The 25,302-nt window shown below is 41.1% G+C and overlaps 1 protein-coding gene across 3 annotated transcripts in view; it reads right to left on the bottom strand.

The window, feature by feature from the left end:
• Positions 1 to 25,302, bottom strand: part of CA10 (carbonic anhydrase 10) — a 340,079-nt gene that overhangs the window by 199,760 nt on the left and 115,017 nt on the right. For all 3 annotated transcript variants that reach the window (XM_043528364.1, XM_007062783.4, XM_043528362.1), the window contains one exon: positions 20,927 to 21,069. In XM_043528364.1, the coding sequence (XP_043384299.1) occupies positions 20,927 to 21,069 (143 nt within the window). The remainder of the gene's footprint in view (positions 1 to 20,926; positions 21,070 to 25,302) is intronic.

The raw sequence follows: 25,302 nt of genomic DNA, 5'->3' as shown, positions 1-25,302 counted from the left end.
AATATCAATACTGCAATCTTTATTCATGCTTCAGTGGGACTATTGGTATGGATAAAGGGTTATTTGGCCCAGTATTATTTGCTAGCTTTGTTATCTCATGGGCATATGTAATAAATGTGAAGCTATTTTCAAACAGGCAGGTCAGATAAAATATAAATTCAATAGTTTTGGTATCTCTGGTTCATGTTAACAATAATCCACATGTAGTTCCAGCATCAGTTTTGAATTTACGTGACTTTATGTATTTATTCCTCACTTCTGCCTAAGACAATCTTGAAAATAATGTTTAACCTTCTTCCTTTGCTCTTTAAATATTTATTTATCCACAAAGTATTAATCCATGTTTGGTATATTCAGATCAAGTTGGTTTTACCAAAAACAGTAAATTATCTTTTTTCAAGCATCTGCAACAGAGCACATTTATCATCTGCAACATTCACAACCATTATATGTAGTTTTTACTATATTTTTGAAGGCAGATTATTCAGTGAAAGCAAGGGAAAGCATAAAGAGCTCTAATCAGAACTGGAGGAAAGCTTGAAGGCACACTATTTCTGTCTATTTATCCTACTTATGTCAACAGACAATAGAATCTGGAGAAAAACAGTACTTATTTTTGCAAGAACAAAATTATAGTGCAAAGAAGAGATGGAGCATATAATTTTCTAATACCTTCAAGAAAACACACACTTCTAAAGGGAGGCTTCTAAAAGTATTCTTTGGATATCCTGCTATTGAGGTTAGCATAGGCATCAGCTTTTTACTACTTGGGTTCCCTTATAAGGCTGCCCACTTTGAGTGCGTCTTTACATGCCGAGGTGACTATCCTATAACTTCTCTTTTCTAGCAACTGATGAATATTTCACCTGGTATTTTTGCCTCCATTACTCTAATGAGAAGAATCCATCTAAAGAAAGGCCGTAAGGTCAGATGCTCACTTCTGCAACCACATATGGAGGGGAGCAATGTATGTGAAGCCCATTGAAATTGGGGACTGGGCAGGAGGCTACAAAATGGACTTTAAGTGTGTCCCTGCACCAGCCACCTCACTTAGCAGCTAAAAGACCCTTCTCTGCAGGAACATCATCTGATTTAGATTGCATCTATTATGGGGGTGGGGTTAAGGAGAGGTATGGAGCAGCCACTATAAGAAGCAAGCTCCCATGCAAACTAACCTAAGTTTTGTGGCATGATGCCATGTAAGATAGTGGTGTTCAATGCAATGTTCACTCCTGATCAATGGCTTTTCTGAGAGGCGAGGCAGCGAGCAGCCACAATGAGGAAGCCTGTGGTAGGACATCCAATAGGAGGTTTTTGTCTAAGTGGCAAGTGACAGATCGGGCCCTAGAACTGCTTGTGTTTATAGGATGCACATGATTAGGTCCTGATCCTGCAACCCGCTTCAGGCGGGCAGTCTCTTGCACACACACACACACACACACACACACACGGAGCCCCACTGAAACCAGCAAGCATGGTGGCAGGGGGTTGAAAACATAATTGTCAGTTGAAAGTTATCCACAACGAACAGTTATAAATCAGGCACTCATGCACCTGACGGACGGCTGGCATACAACTAATCAATATGAGGATGATACATGGTTTTCTGTTACATTATTTGTATAGCAAGAATATACCCACAATAAAAAAGCAAAACTTCAGAATAGGTTAGAAATTCAACCTGTGATCTCCTTGTAACTCTTACTCCTGCAGCCTCACTGCAGGGTACACCACCCCTCTCACTAGGATCATTTGTCATCCCCAAATTATGCTCACTTTCTTCCCATTTTTGTTATCTATTGAAGTTTCCTCTTCGATTTTGGAGTGACAGTGAGCTCAAATACAGCATCATTTTGCCACCAGGATCTCAGACTTGATGAGTAGCTGCTGATCCACAGATCTGGGATTTGTTTTCGCCTATTAGAAGCAGTACATTGACCACCTCTTCAGTTTTATCCTTAAGCTCCTTTCTAGTTTCTAATCCCAAATACATAGTTTAATTCTGTCTATAAACATGCTCTGTCTCTCTGCTCTGCAACCTGTGATTAACAGGACAGGGAGAAAGGCAACAGACTTGCAGTTCTTTCTAATACCGAGATGTTATTCAGAATATTGAATGGCACATTCCACTGCTACAGCAATTTGTATTCCACACTGCCAACTGTGGGATTTATCCCCAGCTAGGTCTAGCAGAATTGACACATGCTCATTATCAAGTAAAGCATTTTAGTTGCAGAACAGGCAGAAAGTCCTGACAAATACAATATGATTTCTGGTCGCAAACAGAGAAAAATAATAGTAGGAGCCCTGACCAAGAGAACAGCAACATGTAGAGCTGGAGACCCAAAATCCACCTCGCCTCTTAGGTCCCAGTTCCACATGCTTGATTTCACACACAAGTAGCTCCACTGAGGTCAACGGAACTAATCCTGTGTGTAAAGATAAGCATGTGCGTAACTGTTGGCACAACTGGGGCCATAAGGCCTGATTCTCTACCACTGAAGTCAATGGGAGTTTTATCACCGGATCAAGTCTATATACTATTACAGGCACTGTGCTACGCCCTCACCTGCTAATAAGGACACTGCATACATCAATTCAAACAGTTGAGTAATCACAATAAACTAAGACTGCGGTGAAAAGGACACAAGAATTATTATTCCTAAATGTTTGTGAAGCTGTTAAAATGTTGGCTTGTAACAGTTATGGAGTCAGCTATTTTCATATTTACTGTCCGCAATATGTCATCGTCTGTAAAGGACAACTGCTTCATTCCAATCACTGCCATGTCACGGATATTTGAAAATAATAGGTATCTGATATCTGCCTTCTTTAAATAAAACATTTCCCCAAAATTCAGTCAACGATCATAAAAAAGTCTGTTTTAAATCTTAAATTTGCTTTTCAAGTCAGCCTTTTGCCGACTGCTGCCCTGTATGAAACAGAATATTTTCATCTGTTATGGCAAGCATCAATATAAAATATTTCCTCGATATTGAACCCAAGAGATCAGCATGCCGAAAAAAACCCCATCATATTTTACTAAGCTCTACTATACTCCCATACAGCATAGTATAATTTCATCCTTTGTAACGAAAGAGTAAGGGATGAAATATCCATCTGAAACCCATGAAGTGTATTTTAATGAATCTGAAATACAAATTGTAATTCTATTGGAACCATACACTGCTAGAGACTTATTCACCCTTATTGTGAGATCAGAATCTATGAGAAAGAAAAAATCCTCAGTCTTCTCCCGTCATCAGATACAGTCACTCACACCAAATCAAATGAAAATAAAAACGAACAGGTTTTACATCTGAGAGTGAGTGTTAAAATAAAAATCTGGATTTGTGCACAGATTTAAAGCAGGATGGAATAAACCCAAAAAGCATATTATCAAAATACTGCACCATGTGTGTTGCTAAACAGAAAAAGGGCATAAAAAAATCACTCAATAGATCTTTTTTATACCCATCTGAATATTTCAAACAATTCAGTCCTCAGAAATGAGAACAGTCACTGATCTTTTTTTGTTAAGTTACCCAAACATGACGGCATGGAATTGTACCACAATTTTCTCTCATTGATATTAGAATGACTGCTAGAGTAACATCTTCATCATGTGCAGCAAAACAGCATCATGACAAACAGAGGAACAACCAGGGACCAGAAAAAAAGGGGGTTGATCCACAGCTGATGTGAATCAGCACTGCTTCATTGAAGTCAATAGGGCTATGCTGATTTACACCAGTTTAGGAGGAGACATGATATTCTAAAGTTGATATGGGCTTCCTCATCTTCCAATGGATCCCTTGCCCAAACCACACAGTAACACATCGCCCTCGTTTCAAATGATTGAATGACTGACATTTTATAGGTACCTTTCACCCAACAGTTTCAAAAATTCTATGAAAGTTGCAAACTGATTAGTACATATGGGCAAAACTTCTGCCCACCAGTAAAAGTCACTTCAATAGAGCTACTCAGACTTTAACATTTAGTACAGATTTGGCCCTGAACTGGCGCATGCATATAAATGATTAATATTTGTTATTTGTATTGTCATAGCACCTAAAAGCCGCAGTCATGGACCAGGACCCCATTGTGTTAGGTGCTGTACAAACACAGACAGTCGCTGCCCCAAAGAATTTACAATTTAAGTGCAAGACAAGAGATTAACAACAGATACAGACTGATAGGGGAACATAAGGAAATAATGGGACAGTACTGGTCACCATGATAGGCTCTGGTCTCAGTACACAAGCTGTGTAAGCACTGCCAAGCTGTGTTTTTAAAATAGACCTCACGGTAGAGGAGAGTTTTGAAGGAGGATAATAAGTTAGTTTTGAGTGTGTTTATGGGGAGCTTCTCTCAAGAGCAAGGGGCAGCATAGGAGAAAGCAAGAAGGTGCTTTTTTCAAAATTTAACAAGTGGCCAATGGAGGCCAGCAACATGGGAGTTGACTTTCTGATATTGAATGAAAGAAGATAGGTAGAGCAGGGACAGGTCATGAAGGACCTTGAAAGTTAAGACAAGTAGCTTATATCTGATACATCAGAGAAGAGGGAGCCAGTGGAGAGATGCAAAGAAAGGTGAATTGGTCAAAGCAACAGGCTAGGAAAATGATCTTTGCTGCAATATTCTGAATGGATACGAGTGGGGCAAAATTGCCTTTGCCAAGGTCAGAGAAAGAATGTTACAGTAATGAAAACGTGAGATGATGAGAGCCTGAATGAGAGAGTTTTATCTGTGTGGATCGATAGGAAAGGCAATATTTTAGAGATGTTATGCAGAAAGAATCTGCAAGATTTAGAGATAACCTGGATGTGAGGACATGATGATAGTTTTTTTCCATCACTGAGATAACGAGTTAGTGAGATAACAAGCTGTTTAACTGCACACAGCAACACTACACGTTTCAGGAAAGAATGTGGACAATATTTTATCCAATTGAAACTCCAAGAGCATATTATTCAGGTGAAATTTTAATTACCCCATTCTGAATATGGCATCAGAATGAATATACCAACTTTTTCCAAGAAGTCCCATGGCACTTTTAATTCCTCCATTGTAGCAGCCAAGACACTCGTTAAAAGTATGTCATATAAAGAAAATATTTTCTGTGGACTCTGAAGGTAAAACAAAACAGTAATGTGAGACTGTTCGGCTGCCATTTAGCATCACTGGGTATCTCTGGATTTACACAGAGGATCATGGGTTTGGAGCAGCAATCTGAAGGGTTAAGGAACTAGATAATTATAGGAGCCAAACACAGCTCCCTCTCTCTTCGAGTGTCTTGAACTTCACCTCACCTCACTCCCACTTAACATGATGCAATGTATACCTTGTTTCCTTCCATACATTCATTTATATTTAGGAGGTCATTCAGTTAAGGAAGCAAAACTGGTATAATGTATATGCCATGAGGCTGTAATTGTGGAGTAACAAGACAAGTAACTGGAGGATGTTACACTATACACTATAAGGTGAATATACTATATATATAATCTTGCATTTACTTCAAAGAGAATGATGCGGATTCTTAAGCAGGCACTAATCCCAAGGAAGACTGTGTATCTAAACATCCTGTATGTGTATGAAACCTGATCCTGCAAGCTCTTCGGCAGGCAAAACTCTCAGGACCAGGTTTCTTTACTTTTAAATGGGCTTCATCACGTCACCTTCCCTTTTTTAGGTTTCACAAATTCTCCTGAAGCTGACAAATTCTCAGAGATTCCTGGCATTTCCAGAAAAGGATTTGTGTTCGTGTGTATGGCAAACTTACACAAATCCTCCAACTCACTTAAATCTCAGTTAAGGATCATTTCAGTGATAAGAAAATAGAACCCGGAGTGTATGCTCACAAATATTCCTTGAATGAGCATTTTTCGCATTTTCATATATATTTTACAAATAGCAGAATATACAAGTAGCAGTGAGTTTAAAAATGTCTTACTCTCCTGTAAATAGCAAATGACAGACTGACAGGCAAAATTTATTTTAACTTGCCAAATGCATTTTATACTCTCTTACTAATAGAGCGCATAGAGTGCCAGAGGAGTATTAGGGAAGATACATTCTTATTTTAACTAGTGATAGTATATAATTTACATTTTTTATTCATTAAACTTTCTGACAGTTGTATCAGACTTATTAACATTCCGATCACACTATACATCAAAGCATCATATTATTAAGTCCTCTAAAATTCACACAAATCAGTTTACAGATGACATTGATGTCTTATTGCTATTCATTCCTCCTGGACCATTTCTAACAGTTCATTTTTTATATTTCTGCAGTGCTGAAATATGGTTCACAACAGAATCTGTCCTTTTAGTAATCACCAAAGCAAAACTTGGCAGTTGCCATATATTACACTCTTGAGGAAAATGCTAGTAATACTCAGAATTGATTGAACAGCATGGAATCGGAACGAGCTGGCAGAGAAACCATTTCACTGATTTCTAGTCAGTTTCTCTCTTCCCCACCCTATTTTAGGTTAGAAAACTGCTAAGTAATATCGTTATTTTGTAGCATGTGCCAAATGAACCAATTATTTATAAAGGCATTAATTTAAATAATATACAAATGAATTTATCAACGTTCCATATGAAAGGAAAGATATAAGGGATCCAACCAAATAATTTTCATTTACACACATTGCACTACAGAGTTTATGTAACAGTCCTTGGCCAGTGTACACTGACTTGTTCATTCCCAATAAATCAAAATCAGGTAGAGTCATTTTTAGTGATCATAAAAAGAAGGTAATTTGCAACAGACTGTTATGTGCCTTTAAAAGCAAGTTAAGTCTTTAAGCATGACCTAAAATGACTACCATATGGCATCACCAAACTGACAAGCGTGACAAAGTTCCTCCTCCACCTTGGTGGATCTTGTGCTTATTGGCGGATTTGCTTGCCTTGGAGCTTCACGGCAGCCCTCAGCTTGGCCGTTTTTCTGAACCCACAGTCGAGGTCGACTCCTCCTGTGTCTGACCAGGAGTTGGGAGGTCTGGGGGCAACCCGGGCCCGTCCTCTACTCAGGGTTCCAGCCCAGGGCCCTGTGGAATGCAGCTGTCTAGAGTGCTTCCTGGAACAGCTGTGCGACAGCTACAACTCCCTGGGCTACTTCCCCATGGCCTCCTCCAATAACTTCTTTATTCTCACCATAGGACCTTCCTCCTGGTGTCTGATAATGCTTGTACTCCTCAGTCCTCCAACAGTCCATGTTCTCACTCTCAGCTCCTAGTGCCTCTTGCTCCCAGCTCCTCTCACACGCATCACAAACTGAAGTGAGCTCCTTTTTAAACCCAGGTGCCCCGATTAGCCTGCCTTAATTGATTCTAACAGCTTCTTGATTGGCTGCAGGTGTTCTAATCAGCCTGTCTGTCTTAATTGTCTCCAGAAGGTTCCTGCTTGTTCTGGAACCTTCCTTGTTACCTTACCCAGGGAAAAGGGACCTACTTAACCTGGGGCTAACATATCTGTCTTTTATTACGCTCCTGTAGTCATCTGGCCCGACCCTGTCACACAAGGTTTAATTAATTGGTCAGGATTCACTGTGTGTCTAAAGTATTGTAAATACTGTTACTCTATCATGTTATTACCATTACTCTAACTTATTAGAGGGAAAAAAAGGAAGGATGGCAAGTAGTAATTTCAATACTTGGCAAAATGCAATATTGACGTTCTATAGTATTATGAATTTAATCCAAAATTAAAAGCACATCAGGGTAACAAAGAGTTCTTGAAAATGGACACTATTAGCACTATGATAGACAAAATACCCACACAATTTTAAATGCTAGGAAATAAGAAACTGGAGTGGAGGAGTGAGAATAGGGACCAGAAGCACTTTGAAGGTGTGTGTTACAATGTATGGACCAATGTATGGACCCCTCTAACCCAATGGTTAGGTTGCTAGTGTGACCACTGTCTATCCGCAGTACTGTCTCACAGATACAGCCAGACAGGGATGAACAATCCGTAACCTCGATTTGTACTTAGAGTGTAATCTCCTTGGGGTAGGGACTGTCTTTTTATTCTATGCTGGTATAGCACTTTGCACAGTGCGGTCTGGTCCATGACTTGGGCTCCTAGGTGTTATAGTAATAATCATAATAATAAATCTTAAACCCCATCACACAATGGTCATTTGCTGCTCAGCCTGGCACTGCAAAAACTAGGGGAAAAAAAGGTATAATTTTAAAACATGTTAATCCTAGTGGGTATGTCTGCATTGTAAACTGGTATCTGTGGGACTGGCTTGTGGACTCAGGATATATCTACAGTGATAAAAATCCCATGGCACCGAGTCAGAGCTTGGGTCAGCTGACACAGGCTCACAGAGCTCGGGCTGTGGGGCTATAAAATAGTATTGCAGATGTTTGAATTTGCACTGGAACCCAGGTTCTGAGCCCACTCCCCTAAAAACGGAGTGAAGATTTGGATGAAAGTCACTGACATTTTTTGCAGCAAAACATTTTTTAAAATCAGCTCTACATATTAGTTCGAATGTGTTAGCTAACATGGTTTATCCTAATGTGGACACGGCCTGTGTTTTTCAGGGAACCAGAACAGGAGCGCAACCGTTTTGCCCATGGTTCTACTTAGCACAGTCACGGTTGGGGGGGGGGGGGGGGGAACATGTGTAACCCTGAGTCAGGATTTTGCCCCAGCCTTACCAGTACAGTAGTTTTATATTTTTAATCATGCTTGTTCATATTGCAGAGAACTGTATTTCTGCTGCCAAATTCATGCTGAAGTATTAAAGATTTTAGGTAGGGATTTAGAAACCCAAGTCCCAGTGATTTTCTATGGGACCTCTGCACCGAAATCCTGAAGGCACTTTTGAAAACCCAGCCCTCTACGAACTACAATATGCAGAACACAGAACTTCCATTTCAGAAGTCTAACATTCAAGGTCAAGGCAAATTGCAACTGATTGTAGTGTAGATGGCTCAGGAGTGACACTGACATGCTGGCTTGCTAAACTATTGTCAAAATGCCATTTTGGGAACAAGAGGCAAATTACCATCAATGTTCCAACCACCTCCACAATCAAATAAAAACTAGTAAAACAATCGGTGTTTTAAATCCCTCAGTGTGACTTCTTAGAACAGAAATCCTATGATATTTAACTTCGCAGCAGCAAGCAGACATTTCCAAAAGAAAGACTTACAAAGACAGGAGAGAGAATCTTATTCTCATACTGTTTTTTTTTTAAATATGACAAAAATTGTTTTGGAATTTTTTTATTACCATATTAAGCAACACCTGGCTCCTCCGCCAGTCCTAAGAAGTGGTGATTGCAGTAGTATCTCAAATTGTGAACTCTGAATTATTCCAACAAAATAAAACATGAAATTTATCTTCATGCCTGGAAATGCACAAGACCTAGAAAACCATGCTTTTTTTAAAATAAGGGTGACTTAGTGTCCTTTTAGTAAGGAGGAGAAGGTAAACTAGTAAAAGAACTTAAGTAGAGAGATAAGACACACCCTGTTGTTATATAATTGCATGCCCACGGCATCTGAGAAGGCATTGGACATAATCTGTGGTATAAACCGTGTTTTAAAAACTATTTAAGACTCTGATCCTGAAAAAAAGGGAATCGCACAGGCAAATTTACTCACATGGATAAATGTTGTAAGTGTTTGCAGGATCGGGGCCTATCATTTCACAATGACAACAATTTGCTGCTAACTTGAAGATTACAGAGATTAGATATCCATTTGGAGCCAGATTCTCAGATGGTGTAAATCAATCTGGCTCCATTGGCTTCAACAGAGCTCAGCTGGTTTATCCAGCTACACATCAAGCTCTGTTTGTATTTCTCTTGGTACTGGGCAACTGTGCACTTATTTCTAGTCCTGGCAAGTTGCAAGATACTATGTCTTAAAATACAGGCAACTCTGATTTAGTGAAAAGTTATCTAGATAATTGAAATTCCACTAAGTATTTTTTCTTTCACTTGAAGATCTGTACAGAACAACAATGGCGTTGATTTAACAAGCAGGACAAAATACAAGTAAGCCTCAGAACAATATTCTAAAGTAACCTCTCTCTAAAAATGGGCTAAACAAAAGAGATGATGATGTATGGTTGTGTGAAGGTTTCGTAGGCACTTGTTTGAGATTTGACTCCCAAACTGCTATAAGCAGCAGCAGCCTTTCCTTTTGAGCTCCACCATTTGTTAACTTTGGGGGGCAATGCTATGAGAAACACTTTTTAATAAAAGGAATACATTTTCAATTTAAGAAACCATTTAAGAAAGGAGGGAAAACTACTGCTGGTGTAAAATTGGCCGCCACTTCCTAGTTTCAGAAAGATCAAAGTTTTTTGATTTAGTTGGCGTGAGCGAGAACTATTTCCTCATCCCATTCCAAAAAACCTGAGCTCCTCAAGGGTCAGGTTTAACACCACAAAATATGTCCAAGCACCCCAATGCCTTCTCCTCTGGCAGGGTTCCACTGATAGCACCAGACCAAACCCTCTCAACAGAATTGAGATTTATGGATTTTTAAGGCCAGAAGGAACCATTATGATTATGTAGTCGAACCTGCTGCATAACATAGATTAGAAAATGTCACCCCTCTTACAGGCTACTCCCACTCACTGTTACGCCATCTCATTTCCTGTTAACAGCAGTGGGTGGTTCAGCCAGGCTGCCAGCCTGTTACAGTGGGTCATTCTGTTTCAATGGGATTTTGTGTTGCTTTAGAGATTGGGGTCCACAGTGCCTGTTGCATGAGTGACACCACACTACAGTAGCCTCTCAGTAAAATTATTTTGTTCTTTTGCCGATTGCTGCGGGGCTTATGTGGAGTGACAAAGAGAAACAAGAGAAATCATATATTTGTTCGCAGGCAAGGGGAGGAGTGTGCCGTGTATCTCATAAGGGTTTGGATGGTCTATTAAAACTGATTTTTTTTTTTAAAACTCTGAAGGGCTGCCTGTTAAATTTACTAAAATTGATAATCAAGAGACAAAGCCAGGGCTGCGAAAGAACTGCATCATGTGGAGTGTTCTCAACAGCAGCATTCTTACTGGGGAATTAATCTGCATGTAAACACATTAAGCAACTCAAGCTGAAATTCCGGATCTTGAAATCCAGTTATCTGTACCAGTGATATGCAGCCTTGTGGAGATGGAGACCCGCCTTGCCATGAAATGGAGCAGCAGAGAGGCACAGAATAACTACAAGAGTGATGCTGTAACACCACCTTGAGGTGTCCACATCATGACTTGCATGGTCATGAAACAGTGTCCTCATGGACTCCTGCAACACTGCACTGAAATGGCAGGACATGGAGGGAACTGGGCTTGTTTAGTCTGCAGAAGAGAAGAGTGAGGTGGGATTTGATAGCAACCTTCAACTACCTGAAGGGGGGTTCCAAAGCGGATGGGGCTCGGCTGTTTTCAGTGGTGACAGATGACAGAACAAGGAGCAATAGTCTCAAGTTGCAGAGGGGGTTGGGGGTCTATATTGGATATTAGGAAACACTATTTCACTAGGAGGGTGGTGAAGCACTGGAATGGGTTACCCAGGGAGGTGGTGGAATCTCCATCCTTAGAGGTTTTTAAGGCTCGGCTTGACAAAGCCCTGGCTGGGATGATTTAGTTGGTGTTGGTTCTGCTTTGTGCAGGAGGTTGGACTAGAGGACCTCCTGAGGTCTCTTCCAACCTTAATCTTCTATGATTCTATGACACCACATAATGGTTCTTTTGTGGCTCATGAACAGTGTGGGCTTGGCTACACTTGCGAGTTACAGCGCATTAAAGCAGCCCTGGGCGCACTAGCTCACTACCCGTCCACACTGGCAAGGCACGTAGAGCACTCTGACTACGCGGCTACAGCGCTCCTGGCACTCCACCTCGGCGAGTGGAATAACGTTTTGTGTGCCCCTGCCGGAGCACCGCGGCACCAGTGTGGACGCCCTGGTCTGTTAGTGCACTCTGATCGGCCTCCAGAAGTGTCCCACAATGCCTGTTCCAGCCACTCTGGTCATCACTTTGAACTCTACTACCCTGTGCTCAGATGACCAACCGTCAGACCCACCCTTTCAATTCTCTGGGAATTTTGAAAATCCCCTTCCTGTTTGCTCAGCCAGGCATGGAGTGCTCTCTGTGAATCTTTCCAGGTGACCATGCCTCCACGCGCCAGGTGATCCCCAGTAGGGAGCAATGGCGAGGTGCTGGACCTCATCCGTGTTTGAGGGGAGGAAGCTGTCCAGTCCCAGCTGTGCTCCAGCCGTAGGAATTAAGATACCTTCGGGCAGATATCAAGGGACCTGATGGAAAGGGGCCATGATCGGGATGCACTGCAGTGCAGGATTAAAGTGAAGGAGCTGCAGAATGCCTACCGCAAAGCCCGCGAAGGAAACAGCCACTCCGGTGCTGCCCCCGCAACCTGCCATTTCTACAAAGAGCTGGACGCGATACTTGGGGGCGACCCCACCTTCACTCCGAGTACCACCGTGGACACTTCAGAACCCAGTTCAACAAGGCAGGAGGAGGAGCGAAGCAGGAGCGAGGGTGCTGAGGGAGAGGAAGACACCCCGGAATCCCTAGATGCATGTAGCCAGGAGCTGTTCTAGAGCCAAGAGGAAGGTAGTCAGTCACGGCGGCCAGTGTTTGGGGAAGGACAAACACCAGAGGAGGTTCCCAGTAAGTGGCTTTTATTTTGGGAAGGAAGTTATTTGGTGCGGGCTCTTGGGGTGAGGAGGGTTAGGGCTGCATGCATGCCTAGATGCAGAATAGGGCGTTGATGTGCTCTCACATCACGGTAATCGGCCTCCGTGATCTCTTTAAAGGTCTCATCCAGAAGCTGGGCAATGCGCTTCTGCAGGTTTCTCGGGAGAGCCACTGTGGTCCTTGTCCCAGTAAGATTAACTTGTCAGCGCCACTGTGCCATGGAGGGATGGGGAGACCATTAGTGCACACAGGCAAGCTGCATATGGGCCAGGGTGGAAGCCGCATTGCAGTAGAAGACCCTCCCTTGCTTCCCAGGTCACCCTCAGCAGTGAGATATCTTCCAGGATGAACTCCTGTGGAAAATGTGGGGACAGTGTTCAGTATAGGGGCCCCCTACCGCTGTTGCCTCTCCCCAAGGCACAGAAACCCAGAGGACAGTACAGAGTGAAACAATCAGTCACACTTGACCCTGTGGTTACTCACCATAACCTGTGCGTTATGTGCGCTCACTTTGGGATGGGCAAATTATGCTATTATGTAGACTCTGCTTGCCCTTAAGTATGGGGAATCATTGCCTCTGTTAAGTGTTGCATTTTGCCTTTACAGATGCAACCTTGAGACCTCAGCCGTCCATGTTATCACCGGCCGAAAGACTCCAAAGAATCAGAAAGAGGCCACGTAGAAGCAAGGAAGACATGTTGCATGAAGTAATGCAGCATTCAAGTAATGAAAATTGAGAAGTGCAGGAGTGGCGGGACAGTGAAAGGAAGATCCGCCAGCAGAATGAGGAGCGCCGGCACAAAAGCGTGGTGCTCTGGCAGCAAAGCACAGATTGGCTGATAAGCATAATGGAGCGCCAAGCGGACTCGATCCAGACGCTCGTAGCCATGCAGGCGGAGCACTACCATGCCTGACCCGCCCCCTGCAGCCCTTGTCCCAAAACTCTTTCCCTTGTGCCCCCATGTCACCTCCAACCCACTTTCCCCACTAGGATAGGAGAAAAATCCGAAGTGCAGAGAGTGCCCAGGGTAGAGGGAAATGTCTGGACATATACACAGCAGAGAGGGTTGAAAAATGGTGAGAATTTTTTTGTGAAACGTTTCAGAAATATTTTCACACTTTTTTTGGTTAAAAATATGGAAACATTTTGACCAGCTCCATTACAAAGCCTAAGTCAAAAAGCACTGAAAGGACAGAAAAATTGTAACAGGCGGAGGTCCTGGAGCAAGAAATCTTATGCATTTTGGCTCACAACGTTCAATTAGGGGCTACACATCTCCAACATTTTTAGTCTTCTAATGGTTTTCCAGTTACAAAATAAATAGATTAGAATTGTAGCTAAAAAGTGATTGTATTGTAGTCCAGACAAACAATGGAACAGATTCTTCCACTGACTTCAGGGGAGTTATTCCTGGGAGGAACTTAGCTCAATGTGTTTGTTCAAAAGCTCTACAAAAGTTCTTGAAAAAGTCTGAAACAAAGTTTTCGAAGCCTACAATTCCTTGAGTTCTTCCATTAATATTGAAAGGACAGAGACTGTTAGGAGAAGACTGGGAGTGGAACTATTTTGTGTAAAGGCGAGTTTCTTAGGCAAGCCTAGATGAACAGCTAGTGACTGGCAAGCTGGGGTGTAAAACCTACAACAGCGCACTAGCACGCCATACAGTAACTATCTGCGTGGACCATGCTACTGCGTGCTGAAGGTTTCCTAGTGTGCAGTAGCAGGGGCCATACGGACAGTTAATATGCAGCACACTAGTGCACTATAGCTTTACACCTCAGCTTGCCATGCACTAACTGTTCATCTAAACAAGCCTGTAGTCCTAAAGAAAATTTCATGGAAATATTTTAGATCCATATGGTTTCATGCTGCTGAATCAGAGATCAACAGGCATGTAGTTTAGATGGCTGCATGAACAAACTGAATTTGCAACTAACAACGGAAGACTTGAGGAAATAGTAACAGGATTGTCAAATATGTTACTGGTACTGCTGCAAAAGTGGGACTTGAATCTGCGGCAAATCCCCAGCTGATTTCAGCAGTGTGATACCAAGCACTTGGCTTTTTAATTCAACATTGGCACTAAAAGCTCAGACCCATGAGGTGCTGAATATCTTCAACTCCTACTGAAGTCAGCAGAAATGGAGGGCGCTCAGCATGTTGCAGGATCAAGGCCCAGCTCAAAAAGGGCAAAACTGACAGAATGACATGGCGGAGATATGTACCACCAAGCAGCAGCCCCTTCCTAAAAGTCACCTGCTTAATCCTCCCTTGAACAGCGCAGCCCACCTAGAGTTTTTAGGCCTAGGATAGTCGCACTGAATTAAAAAAAAGTCATATTAAAAATGTTACTTTTAAAATCGAAGTACAAGAAAATCAGTTCCCCCTTTACATACCTGCACATAGGGTAACCAGACAGCAAGTGTGAAAAATCGGGATGGGGTGGGGGGTAATATGAGCCTATATAAGAAAAAGCCCCAAATATCGGGACTGTCTCTATAAAAATCAGGACACCTGCACAAGACCCGGGTTCACCTGCTATGTTCCTGTTACAAGAATTGATAACTTCAACTGAACCTTCCCCTCCCCATCTGCACTCATCTACAGCAATCAAATCAGTTTTAAAAGATGTATTTAATGAAGATTTTCATTTCACTGCACGACTAGTAGGTTTTCTGGCTCACTATTGTGTATCTAGGCTTGTGCTTCTTTATCTTAACTCTAGGATTTCTTATAGGTTCAACCAATTTACAGTCTCTTGTTATTTGCACTTAATCGTCTTAGTATCAATTCCAAAAAATCCCTTACTGTACAATGTGATAACCACAGTTAAGTGTTGTCAAAGCAATTCCCTGGCTGCTATATCAATTGGTTAATAGCCCTGAAAACCCAAGTGCCTCAACCCATATGAAAGCCACATCCAACATGAAAAAAATATAAATATAGCTCCTGCTAAACCAAATCCTCAGTGTAAGAGGACCAACAAGGCTTAGCAACAAACGGAGAATGTAAGAAAATCTGTTGAAATATACACCACCACCACTCAGCTTAGAGCAATGACACTCAATTCAGTGAGCAAAGTGAAGAGATGTTCAGGAAAAAGTCTGGATTTTTTCCCAAGCTTAGTATCTGAATCAAAAAGGGCTATTTGTCATTCCACTTCCTCAACATTTAGATCAATCGGGGTTCCCACAAGCAACAATTAATGCAAAACATATCAATGGTTAAGAACAGACGTCGCTCCAAGCTCCAGAAACAGTAACTCAAGCCAATACACAGGAAAAAAATGAATGCTTCTGACAAGGATCAAATCCCTTTGTAGAATTTCAGTAGTAGAACTCCACAATCCACCTTGATCTAACATACTTCAAGAGCTAATTCTCAAATTCAAAGGCCTGACCTACTTCCCTAGATATCAACTGCAGCACTGCTAAAGTAGCAGCTACGCTAAGGAAGTGCTGTAATTCCCAAGGCAACTTCTTGAAAGTAATCAAGTTCCCCAAAATGTGAAACTGCATTGGATTGGTATATCTGGTGTCATGAGACGAAATGATGTATTCTGTGAATCACCTTTTGTACTCAAGCTGCCCTCAGCACTTCACACGATAATGAGCTGGTCAATGCAGAGTCAGACAAACGTGCCCACTGCCACATGCTTCCTCCCCCAGACATGTAGCTTTGCTCTGTTGATCAGTTCATGGGTGTGGGTCTATTGCCCCACTTCCTTCCTGCCCCATGTGAGAGGACTTCCATACCATGGGACTTGACAGCTCCCCCCAGCCAGCCAGCCAGCCACACACACACACAGATAATCACAATCTGGCCCTGAGACTGGAGTTTCTTTTCTACCTTTATCATTTGACCCTTATTGATCAGTTTTAGAAATCTTTTGTATAGGGGGCTAACTCACACACACAGGCCAAAGGCTGATCATCTCATCCAGGGGAGGAGCACATGTTCTCGTTTGCATGAGTCAAGCAGGATTTGGCCCACTGATAACACATCTCCATGGCACTCCTTCCCAGACAGCGTTTTATTAGTAGAAGAGTTGGTCAAAAAATGGAATTCCCATCCTGTGGGAACTTTTGAGATTTCCAAATTTTGTATTGTCGTGAATCAGGATGAAAAGTAGAAATCTTAGTTTTTTGTTAAATGAAATATTTTGCTTCAGCATCATCAAAACATTTAATTTAGACTTAATTGTTTTGACTGTTATGTTACAAATTATAACAAATTATAAAAGTCAGAACAATAAAGTAAACATGAAATGTTTTCACTCTAACAAATGAAAAAAATTAATAATTTACCATAGAAAATTTTGATGAAATCAATACATTCTGTGAAACGCTCACTTCTGTCAAATCAGCATTTTTCAATGGAAAGTGTTCCAAACTGAAATTTCTGACCAGCTCTAATTAATAGAATTAACATAATTGAATAATGCATTTTCTCAAATTCTGTGCCACAGATTAAATTGATTCTCAATTCTGTTTGTATAAACATTCAGAGTTGCTATGGAAATATATTAAGGACAAATTTCACATGTCCCATATTGTTTCCAACAGCAATGCACAAAAGAAAGCTCATTGCTCGAGACAACAGGTGAAGATAAATCACTTTGGAATATCTACACCTTTTGTAAAAGAGACTCTGTCCTCTATGATTTTAATTATCCTGTTACCTCACATTATCTGTTCATCCATATTATTCCATGTCACTAAAGGACTGAATAAAACAAGAGAACTGCTATATAGATGTAAGTCATGAAATATTAAAATACCATTTTAAGCACTCCCCTGTTAACAGATAAAATGTTATGAAAGAATAAATTATTTCTAAGAGGTTTCACCAGATCAATATATTTTATTTTAAAATTAATCTTAGGGTTGAAAAATACCATGCCTGCATTTGAATAAATACAGTTGAAACCTCTGGTTACTTCCTGTGTTTTTCTTAAATCTTTATGCTGAATACACATTTCTTAGGAGCAATAATTCAAAGTAATCATTAGGACCAGTTCCTGCTTGAAATATGCTTTCAAATAACTACTTCCATTTGAATGGCAATTTTGATAAAATGACATTTTTAGAAATGAGTTTAATAGGACTCAGATCTTGTCTATGCATTTTTAAATGTGTCTGTTCCCATTTGCAGGGTTTGGTGTTTTTTTGTTTTGTTTTTTGTAAATCCATGTATATTTGTTATTATTCTTTTAACAACAATAAATGGAAAGAATGAGATAATGAATGAGCTCTGCCTAGAACTAAAGGAACACTATTACTTTAAAAATCATGTAATTAAGAAGTCCTTGGAAATGATGCTTGAAGTATAATTTTCTTTTCACTTTTTGCATTTCTCTCATTTTGTACTTTGTACATAAAACAGTTTCATTTCTGCTTAAAGGATTGGGCTCAGCAAAGCACTTATATACATGCTCAAGTATTTTGCTGAACTAAAACCATAAATAATTTCTGGACAATTTTACTTGTAAGTTTTACAGCATTAGTATAATGCTATCATTTTTGTGTTGCAAACAACGCAGAGAAACATTTCTTAACATGAAACTTTCCAGTGCAATTTTTAATTAAAGAAATTGGAAACATATCTATTGATCCTTGGTTCAGTAAAAACAAATTTGGGGCCATATATAACCTAAGGATCTGTATTTATAAGATCTTTTGTTTGCTAAAACACAAATATTTATGCACTATACCTGATATTTTCCTAATATCCTGCACAATTAAATAATTTCAGGTGTATTTTGTGTATGAAGAGATAGGCCGCAATTCAGCAAGGCCCTTAAGCATATGTTTAAAGTTAGTTTATGTACTTAAGTTAGGAACTTCAATGGACGACTCGCATACTTAAAGTTCATATAGAGTCCAAGCCCAGAAAGGCTTTTTGTGAGGAGAACTAGAAAGCCTCTTCTTGGAGACTGAGTACTTTCCAACTTTTCCCTCAAAGTCTGGGTGAATGCAGTGCCGAGGTAGGCAGTGCACTATGCTCAGTCAGAGATTGATGTATAAAGGAAGTCCTCCTGACCTGGGTCTGAGGCCTGGCAAAGAGATCTCTCCAACATAAGGTGTTTGACCCTAATCTTCTGGGTCTTGCTGGCCCTGCTCTTAAGGGTTGAATGAAAATTGCACTTCTGATAGATGTGCGTGTGCCCCAGGAAAAACAAACTGAACTATACTAAACAATGAACTCAACTCAATTCTAACAACTAACCAAACGCTAGCCCAGGCAAGCTCAACCAATTGAAGCAGGCACGCTGAACACTCCATCTCAGGCAGAGGTGACTGAGAAGGAACTGAGGGTGGTTCGCCCACGAGCCCTATACAGCCTAAGCACAGTGCACAAGGACATGTAGGGCACATGCGTGGGCCAAATGGGCCTAAAATCTCTGTTTGAAGGTGCATGCACACCTGAAGTGGAGCACCCACAAGGATACTAGTCAAAGAAAGGCCTAATGCTGGAACAATTTACTGAAGATTTCTGAGGACAGAATATTGCCCAGCACAGCTTCACTATTTGCTTCTGTATCTGTATATGTAATTGACACCTTAACAGGTTCGTTAACACCTCAGTCACTGACAAACACCCAGAGCAGAAAAAGAAGAATCGTTTGTTAGTTCTATTGAAAACTCAACCAAATTAACTTAATTACAGGTAAAAAGACAAACCAACCTGATAACTTTCAACAAAACTAATAATAATAAAATACAATTCAACAATTCCTCAGTTAAGCATATAGGGTTTGAATGCAGAATCAGGTCTATAGTTTTTAAAATGTGTGCCACGTAAAAGCTGCAGTTTATGAATAATAGAGTGTGTAACTACTCTTCACAGATGTTAGCAAACACAATGAAATACCCTGATATTGTTATTTACCAATTGCCTCTGACAAAACATGTTTCCCTTCACTTTTTTATATTTAAATTGAGGGGGAAGTAATTTTAACAATATATTCTTATGAGTACGGTAAATCCTTTTAAATCCTCTTAAATTCACAGCATTTAAATAATTTGTAAATAGAATTTTCTCATGGCTCTGCCCTTTCCATAATATGCAATCTAATCATGCAAAATAAATCAAAAGGTAATACAGAAGACTAAAAGGCAACAATAAAAAAGGTCAGAAGGTGACCCACATTACTAGAACATACAGCTCTTGTTATGGAATTGTTGGTAGAAACGCTATAGTTAAGGTTACATTGAAATATGCACTTAAAACAGGACTAAAATCCCTCCTGTTTCATACTTCAGTAAAATAGGATGTAGCCTCCAAATTGGCACAATAATATTTCAGAAGGCAACTGATTTTTCCATGTAATTGTTTGGTTTTTGTTTTGTTTTCAGAAAAATATTAAATTAATTGAGATTTGCAGATTTAGTCTAGAAAACCAAGCAGTTCTAGTAATTACACTGCAAATATGCCAATGGGCCAAATCTTGTTCACCTTACTCATGAGTGTAGTCTTCTTCAGCTCAAGTAAGGTAAATTGTCTTTGACCCATCATTTCTATCTGATCTAATGTGCCCAAAGATATATTGATTTATTATAAATATTTTTGTATGCTTTCTAATTAATGCATGGCAGAGGTGCTTTGCTTCAGTGTAACTTGGTTTTAGGAGCACAAGTACTGATAATCTCTAGAGTAATTAGGAGACTAAACTGTTTTCTGAACAGATTTTTATAAGCCTGCCTCTCTCTCTCCCCAGCTTCCAGAGTGAGCCAATTAAATCCTCCATTTCATAACATTCTGGACCCGAATCTTCTTTCCTCTCTATTTACAGCAATGTTACAGCACTGATTTCAGTGAGGTTACTCCTGATTTATACCAGCAAAAGAGGAGAATCTAGCCTTCTGAGACAATATTTGCATTCCTGAGGCTTTACAATCCTACTTGTCTGGCAGGACAAACACCACTGATTAGCTGTGAGTTTTTATAAATGAACCCATTCTTCTACTCACAGGTGAGTTTAAAGGAACCAGTACTGTATGGCAATTAAGAAGTGCTTCAGGATACCTAAAAGTGTACGGTTTTGATCATTGCAGGGGAGGTAACAATGTGTAATTTTCACAGCTTTACATTTATTATTATTCTGCCTAAGAGCTTATTGGCATTACAAGGTGAAAATACTTCATAAATACTGAAAGTGGCACATATTTTTCATCTGTTAACTCTTGGTTTTTATACCAAGACATGTCAGAAAACTTACCTTTCTGCCTCCTGTGTTTATGCGAAGTGGAGTTAGGAAAGGGTCAAAGATCATATGGCTGGTTTCTATATTGACAGGTGATTGCCTTTTCCCAACAGAGCAAAGATTCCAGGCTGAGTTCACCAATCCCCAAAAGGAAGGAACTATAAGGGGGAAAAAAAAAAAAAGATACAAATTTAAGAAAGAATCTGGAGGGAGGAAGAACAATCCACACAAAACAGATGTGGAAACAATTAAACTGCTTCTTGTATTGTCTGTGCTCACAATATAATCAACTCAAGAAAATTAATCAAGTAACTGAATTTTAATGCATGATACACAGACACCCAAATCTGAGATAATGAGATATTTTAATATCAACGAAGGAGATTTTTTTTTTTGGGCCCCTCTTAAACTCTCTGGACTTAATCATTCCGGATTTAACTGTAACTAGCCCATCTGCTATTACTGGTATAGAATGTTTACTTTTTCTCAACAGGGACTTGAATATCTCATATCCTCATGCTCATTTTACATGTATACACTGCACTTATTCCTTGAACTGAGGCCAACATGTAGCCACTCAAAGAAAACTAAAACAAGTTGCAATATTTGGTACACACTGACAATAAGAATAATGTATTAGAAAAGACATGGATATGTCACTATTCCACAGAATATTCATGTTCCATAGACAAGATCTATTTGTCTCTTTTTGATTCACACAATTCTCTCTCAAACACACACACACACACCCTTGATAAAAACAATCCCCCCTCCTTGATAAAAATGTTAAATAGCAGAAGGGCCAAGAACCAATCCCTGCAGGATTCCATTGGAAACACACACACTCAATGAGAATTCCCCGCTTACAATTACATTTTGAGACTTATCAGACAGACAGGCAGAGTTTTTATTCCATTCAGTGGATTAAGAGAAATCAGTGATTTGTGACTAGTACTCAGACCGGTGTTGAGTTACTCTGGAGGGTGGTATGGCCTCATAAGGAGGTGGAAGAAAAGTGTGTCTGATGGGCAGCAATATATAATACCCCTTATGTAACACATGGGCCACACTGCATAGCTAACCTGGATTGGAAGGAAGTTGGGAGATGATGCTCGACCTTAACTCTGCCCCTGTACAGTTGCTGAAAGAAAACGTGTATGATATTGTATTTTATTTGACAAATAGTGTGTGCCCCCGTAATTAAAGAATGTATCATAATGCATGGAAAGGGACAGAGTTAAGTTTGTGTTTCCAGCCTAAGCTGTGGTACTCCATATCCAGAGCATTTAACCATGCAACTGTAACATTTGTATGATTTTTTTTTCTGTGCCAATAACATACTATGTTAAATTTTCATAGATGTTGATAATATAATGTTACCCTGTTCATTGTTGCTCTAGACTGTGTTTATATTTATACCACCCACAAACCCTACACAGCTATTTCAGAGCTACAAACAACTCCAACGTTTAGGGTGGTTTAGATGAAAGATTTTGGTTTGAGCCCTAATATTTGATTTCACTAAGAAAACTGGAATGACTCATTTTTTTGTGCAGCACAAACCAAACACAAATATACACAGAACTTGAGGGGAAAATGTTTTGCAGTTGTTGAGTATTTTTCCATTTCTGCAGTGTGATGAAATATATCAGCCACAGATATTCTCAGCTCCTCTTTTTCCTGCAATAACTGAAATTTCAGTTTCCAGGGTCTCCTTCTGTTAACTCTTTGATCTCATGATATAAGAGATGGGTGAGCTCAGAAATCATCAGGAAGAGATTGAAGTAGCAGAACAGCTGTAACAAACATGGATCTCTTCCTAGTACACTGATTTCCAGTTTAATAGATATCCATCCGGGCCCATAATGAGGCGGTCTAACCTAGTCATCAGAGATCGGACAGAGTCAGGTTCGCAGTCAGAAGTCACACTAACAGTCAGAGTCCAAAGCCATGTGAAGGATCAATCCAGAGTTAGAGTCAGAAGCCACATCAAGGGTCAGTGCCAGGGCTGGGTTGCCAACTGTCTAATTGCACACACCCAAATACCTTTGCTCTGCCCCAAGGCCACACCCCTGCCCTCACCCTTTTCTGAGACCCCGCCCCCACTCACTCCAGCCCCGCTCCCTCAGTCACTCACTCTCCCCCACCCTCACTCACTTTCACTGGGCTGGGGCAGAGGGTTGGGGTGCAGGATGGGGTGTGAGCTCTGGGCTGCAGGGTGGGGTGCAGAAGAGGATTTGGGGTGCGGGCTCTGGGAGGGAATTTGGGTGCAGAAGGGGGATCGGGCTGGGGCAAGGGATTGGGATGTGGGAGGGGGGTACGGGCTCTGGGAGGGAGTTTGGGTGCGGGAGGGGGCAGGGGCAGGGGTTGGTGTGGGGGAGGGGATTTGGGGTTCAGGCTCCAGCCAGGCGGTGCTTACCTTGGGTGACTCCCGGAAGCAGCGGCATGTCCGGCAGCGGCTCCTAGGCTCACGGGCAGCCAGGCAGCTCTGCATGCTGCCCCTGCCTACAAGAACAGCCCCCACAGCTCCCATTGGTTGCGGTTCCCCGTTCCCTGCCAATGGGAGCTGCGGGATCAGCGCTGGGGGTGAGGGCAGTGTGCGGAGACCCCCTGACCTCACCTCCTCCGAGGAGCTGCTGCCAGACATGTCGTGGTTTCCGGGAGCGGCGTGGAGCCAGTGCAAGTAGGGAGCCTGTCTTAGCCCCGCTGCGTAACTCGACTTTTAGCTGCCTAAAATCTCCCAAACTGGGATGGTTGGAGTCAGTAGCCATGCCCACGATTAAGCTGGAATCGGAGTCAGAAGTCATGCCAAGGGTCAAGCCTGAGTCAGTCACTGGAATTAGAGTGAGGAAGCAGGAACAAGGAGCGGAAACCAGGTGAAGAGGAAGGAAATGGGAACAAGGATCAAGGTGCTGTAACTGGAGCAGGAGCCAAGCAGAGACAAACTTGGTCTGGTAAGCAGAAGATCTAATGACTCATTGCTCTGACAAAGGATGGGACAGGAACAGGAAGATTTATGCCCGGTGGTGTCTAATCAGTAGGCTGCTGCCAGTCACCTGATGCAGCGGAGTCTGTGGATGTAGCCTCTGGCAATGGGGTGTTAGCTGCAGTTCCCTCATCTGACCTTGCGGTGTGGTGGTGCAGAGGGTAAGGTTCTCGCTTGGCAACTCCACAGGCCTGGACTTGAGACTTGTGGCATCTGACACCATCAAACAGTCTGATCTCAGAAGGTTTTGTGGCAGGACGCTGTTAAAAGCAAAGTTCCTGTCCTTCCTTCTGACACAAAACACCTGGTAACCCATGCAAACAGGTACACCAGGATAAACCTCATGCTTCACTCCATCCACAACAAAATGACTGAGTGAGGTCCCTGTAACATGTATATCCCACTTGACATGTTATTTCCATCATGCTTGAAAAGCTTTTGTTAATGACATGATATTGACAGTCAAATACTGCTAAGAACTTCTCCAAATTACACTAATGATCGAGGGGGCCGCTGCAAATGAGTGAATTTTACAAAATAGCACATCAGGAACAAGATGTACTGTTGCACATGTATTTTATCAATTGTAGCAGTACTTCCTGATTTCCAACTAAATGCACCGTAGCATATTTTCTAAAAAGTGACGTTTTAGTACCACAAGACCTCACTATTCTGTTTAATGTTGCCTGGGAGAAAACTCCTGCTTTTTCATGTGGGTTATAGGTATTCAAGGTTAGCCAAATTCTCCTTGATATATTCTAACACTATAGCAACTAAAATAAGACTTTTTGCATTACCATGTGCTAATGCAAAATGCATTAGTACTAATGGTGGAACTTCAGACCTATAACTTCAAAGAGGTGGAATATTCATTAGGAGGTTGTAGCTATGTGAATGGCTTCTCAGAGTTACTGAGATTTCTGATGGGAGAAATGCATTTGCTAAAGGGAATAAAGACTATACAATGAATACTGTACAATTTTTTAGCAAGCTTTACAAAAAAACATTTTATAGATGATGATGGATAATGCAGTAAAGAATACCAAGCAAAGTACAGAAGTGGTGACTTTCACGATGGCCAATTATTTCAAGAATTAAATGATGAAACTAGGAACATCCAGGGGGAAAAAAAAAAGCATGGAGGCTCTTTGAGAAGGGCTGCCGTAAGTGCTTGTTTTATTATGTTCTTTCTGATTTTGACAGGGCAACCTTGCATCTTGCATGCTGCCTGTCACAAAAGCACACTATGATTTTCACGAAGTTAGTCTTTACATTAGGATGGTGCTCAGGAAAGATTGTGTGGGTCACCATGACATTAAATTTGTCCTGCAATCTTTTATATATATATTTTTTTTTAACTGCCAAGATAGTTCACTTCTCAGAGCCACCCTGGTGTATGTATATA

The sequence above is a fragment of the Chelonia mydas genome, chromosome 14 (genome assembly GCF_015237465.2).
Source record: "Chelonia mydas isolate rCheMyd1 chromosome 14, rCheMyd1.pri.v2, whole genome shotgun sequence".
Taxonomy (NCBI): domain Eukaryota; kingdom Metazoa; phylum Chordata; order Testudines; family Cheloniidae; genus Chelonia; species Chelonia mydas.
This window is presented reverse-complemented; position numbering and strand designations above follow the sequence as displayed.